Source organism: Bradysia coprophila, unplaced genomic scaffold, assembly GCF_014529535.1.
Source record: "Bradysia coprophila strain Holo2 unplaced genomic scaffold, BU_Bcop_v1 contig_358, whole genome shotgun sequence".
NCBI classification, from domain to species: Eukaryota; Metazoa; Arthropoda; class Insecta; order Diptera; family Sciaridae; genus Bradysia; species Bradysia coprophila.
The window spans coordinates 83,054-100,737 of record NW_023503616.1 but is presented as its reverse complement, the minus strand read 5'-3'; the positions used below and the strand labels follow the sequence as shown (position 1 = coordinate 100,737).

Genomic DNA, 17,684 nt, shown 5'->3' with positions numbered 1-17,684 from the left:
TCTTCGAAAACTACAATTATTTAAAAATGAATTAAATGAGTAGAATCGATCAAATTATAATGCTTCGACTTTATATGCCAAAATATATGGAGAAAATTTCGATAATCTGAAGCGTACACTACTGTAAAACTCCCTCTCTTAGCTGGAGAGCATGCGTAATTTGTGAACGACCCCCAAGTCACTTTTGATGAATTTTAGGTAGCGCGTGACCGATCATGATTTACCTTCGCTTAGGGCGAAACAAACAGGGATTATTTTCTAGAAACAAACTCAAAATGCATTGTCAAATAAAATTTTCCTTTCAATATTTGATTCGGTCGCCGTGGAAACTTTATTTTGTTTTCAATATTAATTCTGTTACCGGTCTGTTATTATTGTCAATAATGCATATGAAAGTAAGGGGCGACGAATTAATTGGTCTCGAAAATTTGTTTTCCGATACTTCATCGCCTTAGTAACCGTTTGCTTCTACTCAGTTTAGATTGACTGATTTTACATTCGTTAGCAGACAAAATGTGTGAAGCCGAGAAAATTGGTGTTGAAGAGCTGGAAAATATCGCTATTTTCGGATTCGATGGTAATGAAGTACTATCAAAGCTATAGGAAAACATTTCTGTACCATTTCGACATTAGGTGCCATTCGATGTAGCCTTCAAGTTCACCCGGACAAAGAGCATCTCATATTTCCGCTTGGATGTAAGGTTTCGATCATGAATACAGTTACGTCCAAACAACAATTTCTATGCGGACACACAAACCAAGTATCGAAAATAGCCGTTTCAAAATCTGGAGATCTAATTGCATCCGGTCAAATGAGCTACATGGGTTTTCGAGCCTTCGTTATCATTTGGGACTGGAAAACGCGAATGGAGAAAACGCGTTACGAAATTCATAAGGGACTGGTTGAGTCGCTAAGCTTTAGTTCAGATGAAAACAGCCTCATATCTTTAGGTGGACCGGATGATCAGATGATTGTTGTGTGGGATATAAAGAAGAAGTATGTCTGTTATTGGATTGGTATTTGAAATATTAAACTCATATAAATGGATTGATAAAACTAGCGCTGCAACATGTACTAGTAAAGCAGCATCTGAAATATCCGGAAATTGTAAAAGTGTACGCTGCCTGCAGAGACGCGATGCTATATTTGTGAGCGCTGGTGATGGTATTAAACACATTTTTGAAATTAAAATTAAAATTTTCATGCCCAAAATTGCTCGAAGATAACCTACGACTCTGGTGTATTGACAAAGTTAATCGGAAACTTCGAGTTCATGACGTTATTGTAGGACGGAGTCGGCGATCGTACACTGGAATGTGTATAAGTTCAACCGATGATTTTCTTTATGCTGGTAAGGGGTCGTAATACAAGGTAGCATACGACTTTCGTTTTAATCATGAAACATGTGAAATCCACTTAGGAACAATGAGCGGAGATATTGTCAAAGTTCAGTTAAATTGTCATCATGAACCGGATGTGATAGAAAGAGACAAGGCACCAGTTTTGGTTGGTGTTTATGGAAGACATGTAGCTAAGCGACCGTATGGAAAAGATTGTGAGAAATATTTGAATGGCGTGAGAGACGTATTATTGCTAGAAAATAAATTAGTTATTGGAGCGGGTGATGGAACAGTTGAACTGGTTCAAGAAAGGAATAAAATATTTAAGGATTATCCTTCGCCTACTGTTCCGCAGTTGAAAACGGTGAGTGATCTATTTGACTACATTTGACTACATTGAACGATATAACTTGTACATAGCTGAAGCGGACAAAAGTAATTGGGGCGGTCACTTCTCTACAATTACTCGAAACAAATGAGGTGATCATTGGTACTGAAGCCTGCGAAATGTATTTCTTAAACCTTCAATCCTTCGAAATAAAACTTTTCATCACTTGCAATACGGAAACAGTGTACGATGTTGCCTTCCCACCGTGAGTACAAAACGTTCCTGCAATAAAAATATCTATCTTTTGAAGTCACTTTGCTAATAAAATGACTTTCCGCTTTCTTCCTAGAAATTTATCTTTGGTATTTGCAACCGCTAGCTATCAATCTGTTCGCATCTGGTCTGTTTCCAAAAAGCTAGAATTACTAAGAATTATGGTACGATATTAGCGTCTCCGTATAGACAATTTCAGAAGAAGACAAATATTTTCATTACGTTCCTGATTAGGTACCAAATTTTAGCGCTGCTGCTCTCGTATTTTCGCATGATGGTAAAAGCATTGTCAGTGCCTGGAATGACGGTGTTATAAGAGCATTTACCCCACTCAGTGGAAGCTTAATTTATGCTATTCCGAATGCACACAACAAGGGATGCTCAGCATTAACGATTTCTAGTTGTGGAAAAATGTTGGTCAGTGGTGGTGTGGAGGGTCAAGTACGAGTTTGGAAAATTGAAGCCATCCGACAGAGTTTAATTGGTGTACTGAAAGAACATACTGCCTCAATCGGCAGCGTTTGCTTCAATAAATTTAATACGGAAATCGTATCTTCCTCATCGGATGGGACGTGTATCATATGGGACATAGTGTAAGTGCTCATCTGATGTTGTTCAGCATTTTTCTGTGAATTTAATTTTATTCATTCATTTAAGACGGCTAGTTCGAAGGCACGTACTGTACGCTAACACTCAATTTACTTGCGCGCAATTCTTTCCGACTGGTGTTCAAATACTAGCAACTGGTACTGATCGACGAGTCAGCTACTGGGAAGTGTATGATGCTAGTCTAGTTCGTGATGTAGAGGCTAGCAAGAAAGGCCCGGTCAATTGTGTGACTTTAAACAAGACCGGCGAACACTTTATTTCGGTTGGACATGATCAAATTGTTAAAGTTAGCGTGGCGATTCTCATTGCGAACCACAGGAAATTTTTTAATGATTTTTCTTATAGATGTGGGATTATCAAACAGGGCAAGTAATTTCTGCAGGATACGGCCATGCATCTCCCATTTTAACTTGTGCATTTAGTCCTTGTGGAAAGATTATAGTAACTGGAGATAAATCTGGTGCACTGTTCATTTGGAAAGTTCCTGAGGTTATTGCTGTAATTCCATGTTGATTTACCAGACCACTGACTTAAAACTTTCTCTACAGAAACATTGGCCTCAGCCAGGAAACGATCCATTCGTGGCAATAACGAGAAAAATGCGTAAGGCCAGCTTGTCAGGAAGAAAGCCACCCGAACATATTAACAAATTGGAAACGAGTCGTTCTAACAAAGACGTCCATATAAGTAAATGTCCGGCAGTTGATCTACAATCTCAACCAGACATGAACGAAGATTATATGAAAGGCCTCTAAACAGTGTCACGAAGTCAGTACGAACTGCCATTCTTCAGTGTTCATCAAATTTTTGTTCGTTTTGTCAGCTTGTAAGAACTTTGTCATCAATGTGTGGAAAATAAATTTTGTGTTTCGTGTATTGTTGTCTCATTTTTAATTTAATTCAATTGGTACATACGAAACTAAAAACACATGAGTGCAATGGTAATAATTCTAATTTCAAATAGGAACCGACTATCCTATCTGAAGTATTCTGAGTAAGGGCTAGTCATGTATTATCGAGAACGATGACCGAAATAAATGTTGAACTCTAGTTATAATTTCTATATGTACATCATATTATATGTTTAAACTAAGGAAGTAGTAGATTGTGTATCAAATCAACTCAATTCAAGCATGAGTGATCAGCTACAGAAAGAACGTTCTATTTTACATGAAAAAGTTTTTACAGTGTTTTACTTTCGTACTCTATTTAGATTGAGAGTACCATTCATGCTTGAAGTGCGTTTTGATCAAATGCATGAAATTGAAGTATGAAGCATGAAGCATTTGATCAACGCACTTTAAGTAAACTAATAGATTTCGTTATTTCCATTATACAACATGATCCGCTTGCCATTACTTGATTGTTAAATTAGTGCGTGGCACCGATAGTCATGACTTAGTTATACAAATTGAAAATTATCGACTATCAGTTCTAGTGACTCCATCGATTTAGAAGAGAATATTTTGTTTATTAAAGTGGAAAACATATGAAAAAATCAATTGACCCGTTTATTTTTGGGGGGCGTTTTAAAGTTTGACAAATCCTGTTTTGTTAGAAGAGCAACGCACTTCAAGCATCATAGTCGACAGTTGCCAAATAGAGTGCTATTTTTTATGAAATGGTTTTTTTACAGTGTCAATTTCAGCACACTATGTTGAGTACTACTCATGCTCGAAGTGCGGTGAGAACAGATGTTTTCTGACAGATGTCATATTAACGGTGTATACATAAAAAAGAGATTTACATTCTACATGCGTCGAAAATCGTATTTTTCGTGTTCAAGCATGTCTTCTGAACTACTACCCTCAGCATGTAAAATCCAATATATAACAGGTTAAAAATGAAAAGACTCGTTTTTGTGTGATATTTGATCTCGGCTACGCCTCGGATCAACCAAATTAACACAAAAAATCTACTTATTATCTCTTTATCCCTAGTTATGTAAATTGCTATTTCATACCTAGGACCCGAAAAGTATTCGATTCGCCTTCGGCTCTGTCTGGAAACTTCTTCTGGAAAAAAGACTTTTAGTCCTAGGTACGAAATGTACTATTTCGTATCTGTTTTGAACGACATTTCGTTCAGGCCACTACTTGCGAAATCGCCGAAAAAATCAAACGTTCAAAACAGATATGCAAGAAATGGTTCATTTAAGGTGCCGAAAAAGCTAAAATGGTGTAGAGAAACTCTTGTTTTCGGCCATGTAGCATGATGTCAGAATAGGCTTAGAACAGATGGAAATGTTTACGCATATATTTGAAGGCTTTTAATTCTCGCGCAAATTTTTAAATCTGCATCTCCCACTTTCCACACTTGGGTTCTATTATTTTATTACTGACATTTGTGACGTTTGTTTCACAAAAATATGTTGTTTTGACATTAAACTTTAAAGGACCGAAAAATCTGTTTGGAAAAACTTAATATTCCCAATTAACTGTATCCTAAAATGGGTTACTAAAATGGAGACAATGTTGCAAAACTAAAAAATTTTAAGTCCAAATGCTACGCCGATGAATTTAATGAAAAACGAAGCTGAAATCTAGTTGATCGACTCCTGGTTATTTCCTGCATAACAATTTCCTGTTCGTTTTGTATAAGAATGGACGAAACTCAGAAACCATTCGCTTGTAAAGCTGAAGGATGTACCATGAGTTTCACGAACTTAGACCATCTGAATGTACACACAAAGAAACATGCAATGTCTTTGCAATTGAGTCTAGGAAATAAAGCCGCGTTTGTTGGTAATGATACGAACTGTTTGCACCCACTGCCCAGTGTAATGTAATTAAAACTATCTATTTTAAAGCCGATCAAACACCGACCCCCACACGCCTGATACGAAATTGCGATGAAGTCGGCCTATTTGAGGATTTGCATTTGCAACACGTCAATCCCTTCGAAGAAACATTTCGTCAAGCTGTTGAATCCAAACATTGCTCATCGATTACACCGACGTTGGACCACGGAATGATTGTGGACGATACATTGCCACAAGACGAGACGACATTACACACTCCGAACGTATTGCCGTACTATGATCTATCGAATTGCACATTTAAAGAGGAATCTATAACGCTAGGTGACGAGGTCATAGCCAGCCAAGGCAATAGTGACAATGAATTGGAAGATTGTACCTTTGAAACAGACACAAGTGGAACAATTGATACGAAAATTGAATTGATTGAAGAAATTGACAGTGAGCCGAATTTTTCGGGTGATAATGGACCGGTTGATGATAAGACAGACGATATTATTGTATTTCATATGCACAAACCGAGGCCACCAGGGCTCATTATATCGAAAAAGCCGTCAAGTCTACGTTCAAAGTTTAAAAAAATAGTTGACGAAACACTAAGCGGGGAAACAAACACTGCGCCTCCACAATCCGTAGCTCAACCCATAGCTCAGAATGCGAAAACAATAGTCGTTAAACCCCTGCCAAAATTGACAAGAATTCTGCCAATGATTCCAATTACTACCACTTCGGAGCGAAAGGTCAAATTTGAAACAACGCCGAAAATTTTAAAAATTAATTTGAACGAGTCCAGTAAGCGATTATTGCTGCCCAAGTCTCGACCAGTAGAAGAAAATACCGTGTCAGTGAAGGATAAGCTGAAAGCGACGATACTGAAGACGAATCTTGAAACCGCTGAATCGAGTGTTAAAAGGAATGTTAGGCCAGCGGTGACCGATAAGAAAACACTGAAAAAAGACGTTACAGAAAAATCGGATGACAAGTTGAAAGTTTCACGAAATCGAGCCGCAGCCAAACGTTACAGGTATAATGATGTTTGCAATTCAACAAATAGTCTGTTAAAACTAACAAATTAAACAATCTTGATCAATCTCCCGTCTGTGTCAGGCTATAAATTACTCAGACAATAATTTACCTGATACCCAATAAGTTATCAAAAAAATTATTCACACCTAACATTCTATCTACTTCCTACAGAAATAAGCTGAAAATGTGGCACAATGAAACGAAGCAAAGAAACATTAAACTGGAGGAAGAAAATAGGGACCTTCGAGCTGAAGTGAGGCAATTAAAGTCAATACTGCTGGCCCATCAAGACTGTTCGGTGGCTAAAGCGATGGCGTCTGGTACATTTATTGTACTCAATTTCGGCATTCATTTTGTCTAATCGTTTTTGGTTCTTATAGGAAAGCCCATTCCCGTCGGATTGCCCAAAATCATAGTCAAGGACCACAATTCGGAAAACATTTCAATCATGAACGATGTCACAATGAATCCAGTGTTTTTAATTGTAAATAAGCCGATTGAATACAATTCAACCGTCAGTATTAGTTGAATGTAAGTTTCTTGTTCGAAAGTTCGATTGGCTCTCTCAATTTTTATTGTAATTTATTTTCGCGAATGACAAGCCTATGATAATATAATATGGTCGTATCTGTTACGTCTGTTGTTTTAATGATTAAGATAGAAAATCTTGTACTTCAACACTTTTACAGCTTTGCTATTTAGAAGCAAACTAGATCGATAGCAGATGATTAGTTGTTTCTGTAAAGTCAACATAGTTCTGAGTATTGTCTGAGCAAGTGTGTCTCAATCATGTCTCTCATCGCTCCAAGGTATATTCGCTATTACTTTGGAAGCGATGAGAGACATAATTGAGACACACCTTGCTTTTCGGAACAAGGGCTTGACTAAATTCATATACGGTGAGAATAACTATTGAATCTTACAATGTATGTACTTCCTAATTCCAACTGCTAACGTACTTTTTGGAGATCAGCGTTCCCAAACTGGTATACAATAACAACCCTGTACCTTTCATGTATCTCAAGATACCTCTATAAAAAAGTGAATGTTTTTGGTTTTCACCTGGCCACGTAAGAGTTAAGGAATTTTTCACATTTTTTTTTACTTCTAGATGTCAACACCTTTCTAGGGACGTATAAAAACGACCAGTAGAACATGCGTTCGATTTCACCTGGTACGTTTTTAAACATTTACATTTCTTCAATTGAAGTCACTGTGACTTGAGAAGACATATTTGGAATCAAACAGTGGCAAACCAGAATGTGCAGTTAATAGGAGTAGGAGAAAAGTATTTATTTTGATCCTACCCTAACAAATGAAAACCTAGATTCTTGTCTTTTGGAATTTCGTACTGAGTGGCGGTGTCGTCGAATTACAGTGAGAAATTCACTTTCAAATGAAGGATTATGTTGAATCTGTTCAAATCAAGCAATAGACATGTGAGAGGGTAAACTTTTTGTTTAATTTTAAAACAAAAAATCGGCGATTCAAGCAAGTTATAACTTCTTTGATTCGTCTTTCAATTCTAGAGAATACATAGAACGAGTATCGACCACCTTTTGTTAGAACCTTTGACATACCTTCAATTTTTTTTCTTTACTGCATCTTGCCCAAATCGCAAAAGTCTTGTTTCGAACTTTGAAAGTGTACATCGTATTTATTTTTTTTCCCAAAAAAGCTGTATGCGACCTAATGTGTGCCCATGTCGCATTTCTCGAAAATTTCAATATAAAAAATACGAAAGATGAAATTTATTTTCTAAAACACTTTCAAGGTGTATTATTTTGAAGTATTATTCTCATTTAGTTTCGTAAATAAGCTCTGTTTCGTCAAACTTCCGAAAATCATGAAATTCGAAATTTTCATTTTTTTTCATATTGAAATTTTCGAGAAATGCGACATGGGCACACATTAGGTCTCGTCGATGTCGATTTAGTTTGTACCTTATGACAAATTTGGTTTATTTTGAATGGCCACATGGTAAGCTATCAAGAAATGATAAAACAAGATTGGAACAATTGGCTGGACATCCAGTACAACTCATCAAAGTTCGCCGAGGGTACCCAGTATTAAGTTTTATCTGAATATTGTCAAACAAATCTGAAATAATTAAACTTTTTTTGCAATATCTTGAAGCCCTCGCTTCTCTGAACATTTCCACACAATAATTTTTTGAGTGTCGCTCGTCACCAATACGGACTCGCTCTCAGAATATACGCTATGAATCTGATCTTTGACGAGCGCTGCCTGGACAGAGTAGGTGTCGATACATGGGAAAAGTTGAAAAATGTTTTCTCATGATGATATTACACTAATATAAACGAAGATGTCCTAACATCACTCTTCATCATCAGTCCGAAATAATTTTTTTTCTAAAAACCTGGTTTGCAAGTGATTTTGGCTATTTTTCACATACTTCGTCATTGAGCGACCCCTAAATCGATTCGGATCGAGTCGGTCCCATAGACACTTTTTATCAGGGGACCATATAGATTGATTTTCTGCCCTGTGCCCCAAACATTTTGGTACTTTAGTTTTTTGGACACCCCTAACGAAGAAGTGTGCGCTCGTACAATTGAAATGATTGCTCATTTCAGTTTGGGTCGTGCTGATATGCACATGGTCATCGCAAAGGTGCACTGATGAGGTGTGATACACCGAAATCAGCATTGTTTGTCCTTGTTGTTCGTCCACTTTGATTGTAAACGGTAAAACGTTTCGTCATGAATTGTAAACGGTAACACGTTTCGTTGGTTGAATAAAAGAATTTTTTTCAAAAAAATGTTTTTCAACAATTTGGTCAATACAACATTTAGTTAATGTCGAATTACTGGCCAAGCAATACAACAATTTTAAATAAAAATCGTATTTTTGAATGTCAAGTTCATAATCTCTCCGCCGATCTCTTACACCATAAACTGCTCGTCGCTTAACTACTTTGTTCAACGGAAAATATATTTTTTTCTGAATTATTGAGCGGAAAATTTGCATGTGCGAGCTAAATAACTTGAATTTCTTCGTACATTTCTTGCATTCAAACGGTGTTTCTTAGCGATGGCAGCTAGCTATGTGTCTCTTTAACAACACGCTTTATTTAAATTTCTATGGATATTCGTAGCACCAACGCACTTCAAGCAAAAGTGCTATTTATGACAGCTGCCAAATAGAGTACTTTTTGTATGAGATTTTATCCCCACTATTTTTACAGTGTAAAATTTTGTATGAAGCACTGTCAAGTTTCAGTACCCTATTACACTATTTAGAGTACCACTTTTGCTTGAAGTGCGTTGGTCGCACCCAAAACTTTCGCTTCGAACAATTTGATGTTTCGTCACTTGACTTTTCGATTTGAATTTTGGCTCAATTGCCGCATCCGTATGTATTCCGGTACAGGCGTCGCCAATGTTTAATCGTGAAACCATAGCCATAATTAGAATGAATATTTAATTGTTTCGAAAAATTATAACTAATGGCCAGTACAGTTTATCCGGTATATCACATATTGTCTTTGCTGAAACTATTGATTTCGCTTCAACCCACCAAAGGAAACATTTCCATGGTTTGCAGTCCTCTTTGAATCGGCAACGGTTTTTTGAAAAGCTTCCAAAAATGCTTCCTCATCCGTTAAAAACCATATCCACAACAATTGTCGACGCTTCCACAATTCATCGTTCATCTGCGAATTATAAGTCAATTGTTAAATACACATTTTTCGAGCGCTGAGCTATGCGATTATGAACTGAAGCCTTACAAATGGCTGATGGTACTTTTCCATGAAATTATGCCGCATCATGCGTGACAAATCGAACATCAAGTCGAATTTCCGCTTATAAATTTCCGATTCAGCTAAGACGGGTAAATTCCAAATATTCGGCTTATGCGATGGACCATTTCCAATGAATGCATTCAAGTGTGCCGATATGCCATTACTGAAATACATTTAAAAAAAAATATCAGAAAAACTTGACAATAAAGCTACGTCCATAGCGTACAAATCTTTGATTGAATCGGCGATCTTAATTTGGTACGAATCAGAAATTATGTCTTCTAATTGCACTGCAAAGTGATTGACCCGCTCTGCATATTTGGCAAAAGGATTGGCAGGCTCTTCGGATATCGTACTGTCTGCAACGATATCATCTGCAATCATTTCAGCAACTTGTTCCGAAAACTCTTCTCCTACATGATCGGCCATAGAGTTGGAGGATATTTTCGTAAGAATTTCCTGCAATATGAGTTATGGAGCGAACATAAAAGTTTCTGTTTCAGTCGTTACAAACCAAGTTACTGGCGCATTGTTCATTTTCTTCTTCGTAATGAGCCGAAGCTACGCTATCCAAAATAATATTCATCGTTTCCTTCTCCAAGTTCACCATTAGGCACAATACTTCGGTTAACAATAAGTTCTCCGAAATTGACGCTGCGCACTTTTTCATTATATCCACACGTTTCTCGGCAGCCACCAGTTTTTCTCTATTATTTTCCACTTCGCAAAACTTTGCTTCCTGATAACCCAATTGAGCGATCTTTTCCTGGATTAGTGATTCCAGATTTTCCAGATTCTCTTCCATTTCCGCATTCTGCCAAGTGAGCTGTTCAATTTGTTCGCTGGAAGAAAATTGTGTGAAAATTCGTGAAATTTTCCTTCCAAACGATTTTCGTCATTCGACTCTACCTCATCAATCCAGGGCTCATCGATTGTACTGGTTTGGACAATGCATCGATGATTGCATCGATTCGATACAAATCTGATTCCGCTTCGTGTAGAGCTGACGCTGTTCGAGTGAAAGTGTTTTGAAGAGTGAAAAGATCATATAAACGCTTATTGTGCTCAGGGTCCTCTTCCACAAAGCTCTGAAAAATGAATATTTCATAAATACGGTTGGTGCTGTTGAAGGTTTGCTTACCGAACTGTCCCTTAATTTAAGCGTCTTTTCGAAGATCATTTTCATTGACAATGAAAAATTATCGCAGCCGACCAAATAGTTGTCGTAGTCCAACCGACACCAACGCATAGGATGCGATAGCTGTAAACAAATTGTTATCGTATGGGGGCATAAGTGAACATTCGTGCATTCGTGTCGATGTTATTATTACTTGGCTTGAGAATGATGTGAGGAAACTACAACGATTTTCAATATTTCTCGTAGTCAGGTCCTCCAAAAATTGCGCATCGGCTTGAGAGTTCTGGGTCAAAGATTCAATATTCATTTGGTCGGCTTGAATATCTGAGTTCAATCGATTCAATTCTTCATCCATTTTCAATTCAGTTGCACTAAAGAGAATTACAAGATTTGACTTATCAAGGCCGAAGGCACAAAATGAAGTTTACTCACTTTGCTGCGGACAACATATTCTCCAACGCTTCCTCAGTGTCTTTGAGATCATTGTATTCATCCTGTAGTTCTTCGATCTCTCCAAGATCCGTGAGTCTATCCTCAAAAACTTCGTTAATACGTTGGTTCAGCAAGTCAATATCATCGATGAATGTACCAGCTGACTTCAGTTCGTTGATTCTACAAAATTTGACATGATAATGAAACTCATCGATGGCCGATAGAAACGCCAATGATTTACTTGACAATCTCCTCTTCACTTAAATGATTTTCCTCGGTCAATTCGCAGAACCAACGAGTAAAATTTGTGAAATCGGGCGAAATCAGCATGTTATGCAGGCCCAAGTTCTTCAAAATCTCCTTGTTGTCAGACTGGGAATGTAATTAGATCGGATATATTACCCATCGATCAAAGTATTTTTAATCGGTTGATTTCAAATCGTGTACTTCAATATTTTTAACAAGCATTTTACTATATGAAGGACCATATTTCCCAGAGCTTGTCATTATTTTTGCCGTCATTATCGATAACAGATTACTTACCATTCTTTTTCAGTTAACTTTCAATGTTAAACTGGCGGTTTGATTGGACTCATATAGATTCCACAGATTGACAGCTACTATATTCACCATCAAAACATTATTTTCACCTCACCGTACGCACCATTCACATAGTTTGAATCAAATGAAGAAGAAGAAGAACAGAAACATGTAAACAAAAGTCGGTCTGATGTTTTGCTGACCAAAATTTAGTTAGACAAAAGGAACAACGAATCGATCTCGATCAAAAACCGAAACCGTTTCACAAATATTTCTTCACATGGCAAAAACACTTAAAATCGAAAATGGAGCGAATGTCAATTGCTTCGTTCCGAATTGCTCAAACAAGAAGATCGTTGACGGTAATCCAATACATTTTTTTCGAGTTCCCCAAGGAAATGAAGGTCTTCACTGGAAAGTGGCTGTCAATTCCAGTATGTCACAGCACGACAAAAAGATTGGGATTCTGAAACGCATTATTCCACGGAGCACTCTATACTGTTGTGAACTTCATTTTAATGTAAGGCCGTCTACATTACAGTAAGTTATTATATGTCTCACCGCACTGCTGTAATTTTTAGATTGAAACCGACAGCATTATCGCAATAGATGCGAATGGATCGACAGAGTGTAGTATCAGATCTGGAATTTATCCATCAATAAAACCGTCTCGTTCAAGAAGACTTTGGCAAATACTAGGAGGCCAGGACAGTGGACAGGTAACTCAACAGCAAATCTTATTCAAATGCATGGTCATGATCATTTATGTGTGTTGTTTTTGAATTTCAGTCTTCAAAACTGAACCGTGATGATTGCGACAATGATTCACTTCAATCAGGGGAGGAAAGCGAAGAACAAGAATCTAACAACGACTATGTTTCATTCACCGAAGAAGTAGAGCCCAAAAGCAGGGCCAGACCGGCTACTAAAAGGCGCATCGGACTCGTAGCACAAAGGCGTACTGCAAAGAAGCGCCAATACAAGAAGAAAAGTTCGAAAGTCTCATCGTTCACAGCCCGATTGCCTAGTATACCGAATCCTGACCCTGAACCTACAAACGACGATGTTTCATTCACCGAAGAATTAGAACCCAACACTGATGACATTTCGTTGCTAGATATGTCGACGTTTCTTTGTAATAATTTCGAAGACAATAATTTACCATCTCGAGACCACGCAGACCAAGGTGTAAATGATTTCGATGGTGAAGCCGAGATAAAATTCACCCCAATGATGCCACTGACAATAAAGCTCATGAAAAGGAAATCATTGTACTACATAGGATTGGAACCGAGTCATTTCAATCGACTACTGCGCATAATTAACAGGATGACGAATGTGTTGACCGATTCATGGGTGGAAATGAAAATAATGTTAGGTCTTAGAAAGCAACGGCTGAACGAAGAATTTGAAGTTCTCGGAGACCTGTTCGACATTGAAAAGACAACAGCTGAACAATACTACACCGAATCGAAAAATTTGATTTCCGATGTCTACCATTCTCTGACCAGTCCAGAAATTAGTGCACAATCAAACGGCGTGCAAAATCCATCGAGGACGGAGGATCACCAGTCAAGCAACGACGATGAGAGTTCGACCGAATCGTCTGAATATGAAGACCAAGCCGAGAGAGATAGTGATGTTGTTACCGATGATTTCAGTGGGTCTGATTCAACTGAAGATTCTGAGGTGTCGAGATCAAACAATTTTTTAAGAGATGCAGTTGAATGTCCTATATGCAAAGCACGTGTTGGTCCGTTGCGTCTCGACTATCACATGCAAAACATTCACTTGAATCCACTAAATTTAAATAAAACGATTTGCGGTCTATGCTTCGAAAAATTCCGAACATACAGACTTCTTCGAGACCACCAGATCGAGGTACACGATGGAGCGTCATGCATGTGTGATATTTGTGGAAAAATGTTCAGCAAATTGTCAGGTTTGAGGGTGCATATCCACGGTGTACACGCGAAAGATCGTCCCTTTCTTTGCCATCTTTGTGGAGCCAGTTATTTTACTTCGTCTAGGTTGAGAGTACATGAAAAGAGCGCGCACTTGCACGTTCGCAGTTACGCATGCAAGCTATGTGACAAGAAATATTACCAAGATAACGTACTTCAAGCTCATATTCGTTCTGTTCATACGGGAGATCGGAAGTATCCTTGTCGAGTTGGTTGTGGTAAATCATTTTGTCGAAGTGGTGTCCGACACACTCACGAACAAATGCATAAGGTTAAATATTCGTGTGAAATTTGTTCGAAAGTATTTAGCTTCAGAAATAATTTGCAGACTCATTGCAGAAACATTCACGGACGAAATGTTATTGATACAGAAAAATGTAAGATTCAAATTAAACAATAAATTTTGTTGCACTAACCACACTGAAGTTGCCTTTGTTTTCTTCTAAAGTTATGTCCGCTTTGCAGAAGGTGGATGAAAAGTGGTAAGTACAAAACACAGATAAAATTAAACTGTAATAGGCTTGTCGCTTAGGCTCGGGTGTTTAAGAAACCTTTCCACTTTCATCTATTATGGACAATAAAAGAACCTCTGAGTTTTTCTTATGTGCAAAAACAAAGTACCGTCGACGTCAGTGAAATTTAGATTTGAATTTGCTGCAGCTGTTTTTCAGCTGGACCACTTACACAAATAAAAGTTCTTCAATACTTCTTTATACAGTTGAAATAATTACAGGCACTCACGTGAAAGTGGTAAAAGTATATGAAGATTTATTGTTTGTATGAGTGGAATTACAGCCGATCGTGTCGAAATTTCACTGACGTTTACTGTAAGTAAAAGAATTTCATCAAAGATTTGGTATGGGAGTAGGTTTCTGCACTCCTATGATCAACAGAACAAATATGTAAGGCAAGAAGTTTGCTGGAAGCCATATGATTTGAAATAAGGTAGGTATATAATTTTAGGTTCGACTTAAAATACTCACGAATTACAAACGTTTCCGATGCATCTTACCTACATAATAAACCATATGTTTCCCATTTAGAGCTTTTTGTAAGCCGAAATTCCGTCATATACCTAAATGTAGATCAAAAATTGCCAAAAATTTGAAAAGCGTGTGCTCACAGCGTGTCTCACAGTCTCAAATCTATTAACTTTCTAAACAGGAGCTGGATAGTTTTCAAACTTTCATTTTGACCCGTGATCATTCCCGGTAAATGTTTCTCTATTCCAACACTCTCCAGTACCGGATTGGTTCAAAAAAGCCCTTCGGGCGTTGTATGAAGAAATTTTTCAAAAGGCCATCAGTTGACCCTTATCCATACAAAAATCAAAAGGCCCTTCGGGAATCGCCCGAACGCCCATAGGGCCAGTCCGGCACTGAACTCTCTGACTGGAGTGTTATGACTTCGTATATTTAAATTGACTTTGTGATATGTGATTTTTGGAAGGTTTAGTACCAAATCATTGTGATCATCTGAGTAGTTATCCATATATTGCCCGATGGGTATTTACCTGACACTTTCAAATTCATACCATTAGTTGCGGTATCGGCTTATGTCAAACTATAATCATTGGAAATGTGAATCAAATGATATGATCGGCTGCTTGCAGATGTCGCGGCCATAAGAAAAAGAAACATTTTTTGTCTTTCTGTTTTTAAATCATCTGCAAGTAAGAAACATCATCAAATTGAATTAAGGGTCCAGCCATTGAAGCAATAAAAAATGAAACCAACAAACTGAGTTTCACAGGTAGTTGTTTATTCTAATTCCAAAATAAATGTCTTTGCGGAACACAAAGTTGTTAGTCTTTTACCTTAATTGGTGGAAACACAACGTTTTCTTTTTTCTATTGTATTATGTAAATATATTCCTCAACGTAGGATTTTGCATGTACCAGAATATAGAGTCGAAATTCAGTTCAAAACAGAACATGGACAGTACTTGGTGGAAATTAATTTACAACACGGCTGATGAAGCTATCGAGACGAAATCCGATGTTATAATAGCGGTTGTACATTGGTATTTATTACTATCTGGAATGAAATGCGTTGGATTCTCGGTAATGCAAATATAATGGAATAAGATAAACAGAACGAACTTTTGTTAAATAATTATTTTCAAAAAAAAATTCTTTTCTTCAGATATTGTCAGATTCAGATATAGAGATGGAACTATTACCTGATGAATGGAGCATTAATAAAAGCTCATACGCTCTACGATATAAATATAAATACGAAATTTTCGTTCTTGTCGGAACAGTGGATGGGAATTCCATTGTGCTAAACTTGTTGGTAATGATTTACCCGCGTTACCACAACCTATTGCAATGCTCATTTATATGAATTATAGAACTTTACGTCATTAGAAGCAACCAAGGCTGCCTTCGCTTTGGATGCAACTGTTGCTTCAATCAAAGGAGAAACGCTCAAGGCATTAATACCAGACATTGAACCCGTGCTTTGTCGCTTGCATAGCGAACTTGTTGGTCATCTTCGCATTATGGTAGACATCCGTGGAAACTTTACCGCCGAAGAGTTTGATGAAAGGTTGAAAAAAGGCTTGGAAAAAGAAAAGGAAAGGGCGATGTTACACAAGTTAGCGGAAAGCGGACAAATTAAACAAAATGTGCTTCAACTAGAACGTTCTATGTATGTCCAAAATTTTGTTATAATGTAAAATTGAGAAACCTGAAAAATTTAAATTGGTTTTGCCGAAAAGTCGACGAAGTAGTTAAGAAGTAGAAACCAGAGTCGTAACTAGGCGGCATTGGGTATTAAATAGTTATTTATGCTACTAGAACTGTGAAATGGTTATTCATATATTGAGTTATTGAGTAACTAAAAGTTCGCTTGCTCTACAGCCATGCAAATTATTTTATTTTAGAAGTACCGTCATATTATAAATTTCTTATTTCTCCAAACCGCTTTCATTTCTCCATAATGAGTGTATAGAGAAATGAGAGAAATAAGAAATTTATAATAATGGCTGTACTGCTTTTACATATAAACTTTTTTTTTGTCATTTCTGTATCGTGGATGCTAGTTACAGCACTGGTAGACCAATCTCAGAAAATCACCAAATGTTTTACATTTGCTTTGGTTTTTGTTCCAGGTCAGCACAACTAGACCGAGATATGGCAGTCAGACTTCAAATGCTAAGATTATACAAATATGGGAGATGTTAAACTTGAACATCGCAGACGACAAATAATAAAATTAATGAGCAAAACGGTCACAAAACTGAACTTTAAAAATAATGACATAAAATGTTCCGTCTAAAAATATATGAAGCCGCTACTTTCTGATTTGTTCATTTTCAACATTGCAGTTAATTGATTTTAATTTAATTAGGGCTATTGATGCAATTTAGGGAGGCTATGTTCTATCAAATTTAAAATGATTTTTTTGATTACAGTGAACGACATCTCAAATGTCTCACTGTCAAATGTTTCTGAGAATTTTATTGTGTCATTGCAAATTCACAATGACATTCTCTGAAAAAAATGA

At 37.2% G+C, this 17,684-nt stretch overlaps 5 protein-coding genes across 6 annotated transcripts; 4 read left to right on the top strand and 1 right to left on the bottom strand.

Annotated features, from left to right (window-relative positions):
* The first annotated feature begins 448 nt into the window (after positions 1 to 448).
* LOC119081614 (cilia- and flagella-associated protein 52) lies at positions 449 to 3,423 on the top strand. The gene is made up of 11 exons (XM_037190660.1): positions 449 to 577; positions 634 to 997; positions 1,062 to 1,165; positions 1,224 to 1,352; positions 1,422 to 1,705; positions 1,762 to 1,934; positions 2,019 to 2,106; positions 2,177 to 2,535; positions 2,600 to 2,837; positions 2,897 to 3,040; positions 3,100 to 3,423. Exons 1-11 carry the CDS (start codon positions 514 to 516, stop codon positions 3,304 to 3,306), a joined length of 2,154 nt encoding a protein of 717 aa, XP_037046555.1. The 5' UTR covers positions 449 to 513; the 3' UTR covers positions 3,307 to 3,423.
* A 1,491-nt stretch (positions 3,424 to 4,914) lies between these two features.
* LOC119081613 (cyclic AMP-dependent transcription factor ATF-7) lies at positions 4,915 to 6,969 on the top strand. The gene is made up of 4 exons (XM_037190659.1): positions 4,915 to 5,295; positions 5,361 to 6,333; positions 6,507 to 6,655; positions 6,716 to 6,969. Exons 1-4 carry the CDS (start codon positions 5,154 to 5,156, stop codon positions 6,862 to 6,864), a joined length of 1,413 nt encoding a protein of 470 aa, XP_037046554.1. The 5' UTR covers positions 4,915 to 5,153; the 3' UTR covers positions 6,865 to 6,969.
* Positions 6,970 to 9,764: 2,795 nt separating this feature from the next.
* Positions 9,765 to 12,270, bottom strand: LOC119081612. 2 transcript variants are annotated; one of them, XM_037190657.1, is made up of 10 exons: positions 12,215 to 12,270; positions 11,913 to 12,043; positions 11,672 to 11,851; positions 11,433 to 11,610; positions 11,243 to 11,362; positions 11,011 to 11,192; positions 10,616 to 10,943; positions 10,328 to 10,560; positions 10,087 to 10,264; positions 9,765 to 10,011 (listed from the first exon to the last, which is right to left on the bottom strand). In XM_037190657.1, the coding sequence occupies exons 1-10, from the start codon at positions 12,215 to 12,217 to the stop codon at positions 9,853 to 9,855; spliced, it is 1,692 nt and encodes a 563-aa protein (XP_037046552.1). In that variant the 5' UTR covers positions 12,218 to 12,270; the 3' UTR covers positions 9,765 to 9,852. The 2 variants fall into 2 exon arrangements, with proteins under 2 accessions (XP_037046552.1, XP_037046553.1); XM_037190658.1 differs by having other exon boundaries at positions 11,011 to 11,189.
* A 74-nt stretch (positions 12,271 to 12,344) lies between these two features.
* On the top strand, positions 12,345 to 14,592 carry LOC119081611. The gene is made up of 3 exons (XM_037190656.1): positions 12,345 to 12,731; positions 12,793 to 12,930; positions 13,001 to 14,592. Exons 1-3 carry the CDS (start codon positions 12,492 to 12,494, stop codon positions 14,573 to 14,575), a joined length of 1,953 nt encoding a protein of 650 aa, XP_037046551.1. The 5' UTR covers positions 12,345 to 12,491; the 3' UTR covers positions 14,576 to 14,592.
* Positions 14,593 to 16,108: 1,516 nt separating this feature from the next.
* Positions 16,109 to 16,912, top strand: LOC119081223 (proteasome inhibitor PI31 subunit-like). The gene is made up of 4 exons (XM_037189947.1): positions 16,109 to 16,237; positions 16,320 to 16,469; positions 16,528 to 16,826; positions 16,897 to 16,912. The coding sequence occupies exons 1-4, from the start codon at positions 16,109 to 16,111 to the stop codon at positions 16,910 to 16,912; spliced, it is 594 nt and encodes a 197-aa protein (XP_037045842.1).
* The last annotated feature ends 772 nt before the right edge of the window (positions 16,913 to 17,684 follow it).

Bases quoted from the DNA above. Each gene is read 5' to 3' on its own strand.
- LOC119081614 (XM_037190660.1), top strand. From the start codon at position 514: ATGTGTGAAGCCGAGAAAATTGGTGTTGAAGAGCTGGAAAATATCGCT. The intron at 578-633 runs GTAATGAAGTAC...TTTCGACATTAG, and splicing joins CGCTATTTTCGGATTCGATG to GTGCCATTCGATGTAGCCTT. The intron at 1,935-2,018 runs GTGAGTACAAAA...CTTTCTTCCTAG, and splicing joins TACGATGTTGCCTTCCCACC to AAATTTATCTTTGGTATTTG.
- LOC119081613 (XM_037190659.1), top strand. From the start codon at position 5,154: ATGGACGAAACTCAGAAACCATTCGCTTGTAAAGCTGAAGGATGTACC. The intron at 5,296-5,360 runs GTAATGATACGA...TCTATTTTAAAG, and splicing joins AAATAAAGCCGCGTTTGTTG to CCGATCAAACACCGACCCCC. The intron at 6,656-6,715 runs GTACATTTATTG...TGGTTCTTATAG, and splicing joins GGCTAAAGCGATGGCGTCTG to GAAAGCCCATTCCCGTCGGA.
- LOC119081612 (XM_037190657.1), bottom strand. The intron at 10,944-11,010 runs GTAGAGTCGAAT...ATTTTCTTCCAG, and splicing joins ATGAGCCCTGGATTGATGAG to CGAACAAATTGAACAGCTCA. The intron at 10,561-10,615 runs GTTTGTAACGAC...CTCATATTGCAG, and splicing joins AACAATGCGCCAGTAACTTG to GAAATTCTTACGAAAATATC.
- LOC119081611 (XM_037190656.1), top strand. From the start codon at position 12,492: ATGGCAAAAACACTTAAAATCGAAAATGGAGCGAATGTCAATTGCTTC. The intron at 12,732-12,792 runs GTAAGGCCGTCT...TGTAATTTTTAG, and splicing joins GTTGTGAACTTCATTTTAAT to ATTGAAACCGACAGCATTAT. The intron at 12,931-13,000 runs GTAACTCAACAG...TTTGAATTTCAG, and splicing joins GAGGCCAGGACAGTGGACAG to TCTTCAAAACTGAACCGTGA.
- LOC119081223 (XM_037189947.1), top strand. From the start codon at position 16,109: ATGGACAGTACTTGGTGGAAATTAATTTACAACACGGCTGATGAAGCT. The intron at 16,238-16,319 runs GTAATGCAAATA...TCTTTTCTTCAG, and splicing joins TGAAATGCGTTGGATTCTCG to ATATTGTCAGATTCAGATAT. The intron at 16,470-16,527 runs GTAATGATTTAC...TATGAATTATAG, and splicing joins CCATTGTGCTAAACTTGTTG to AACTTTACGTCATTAGAAGC.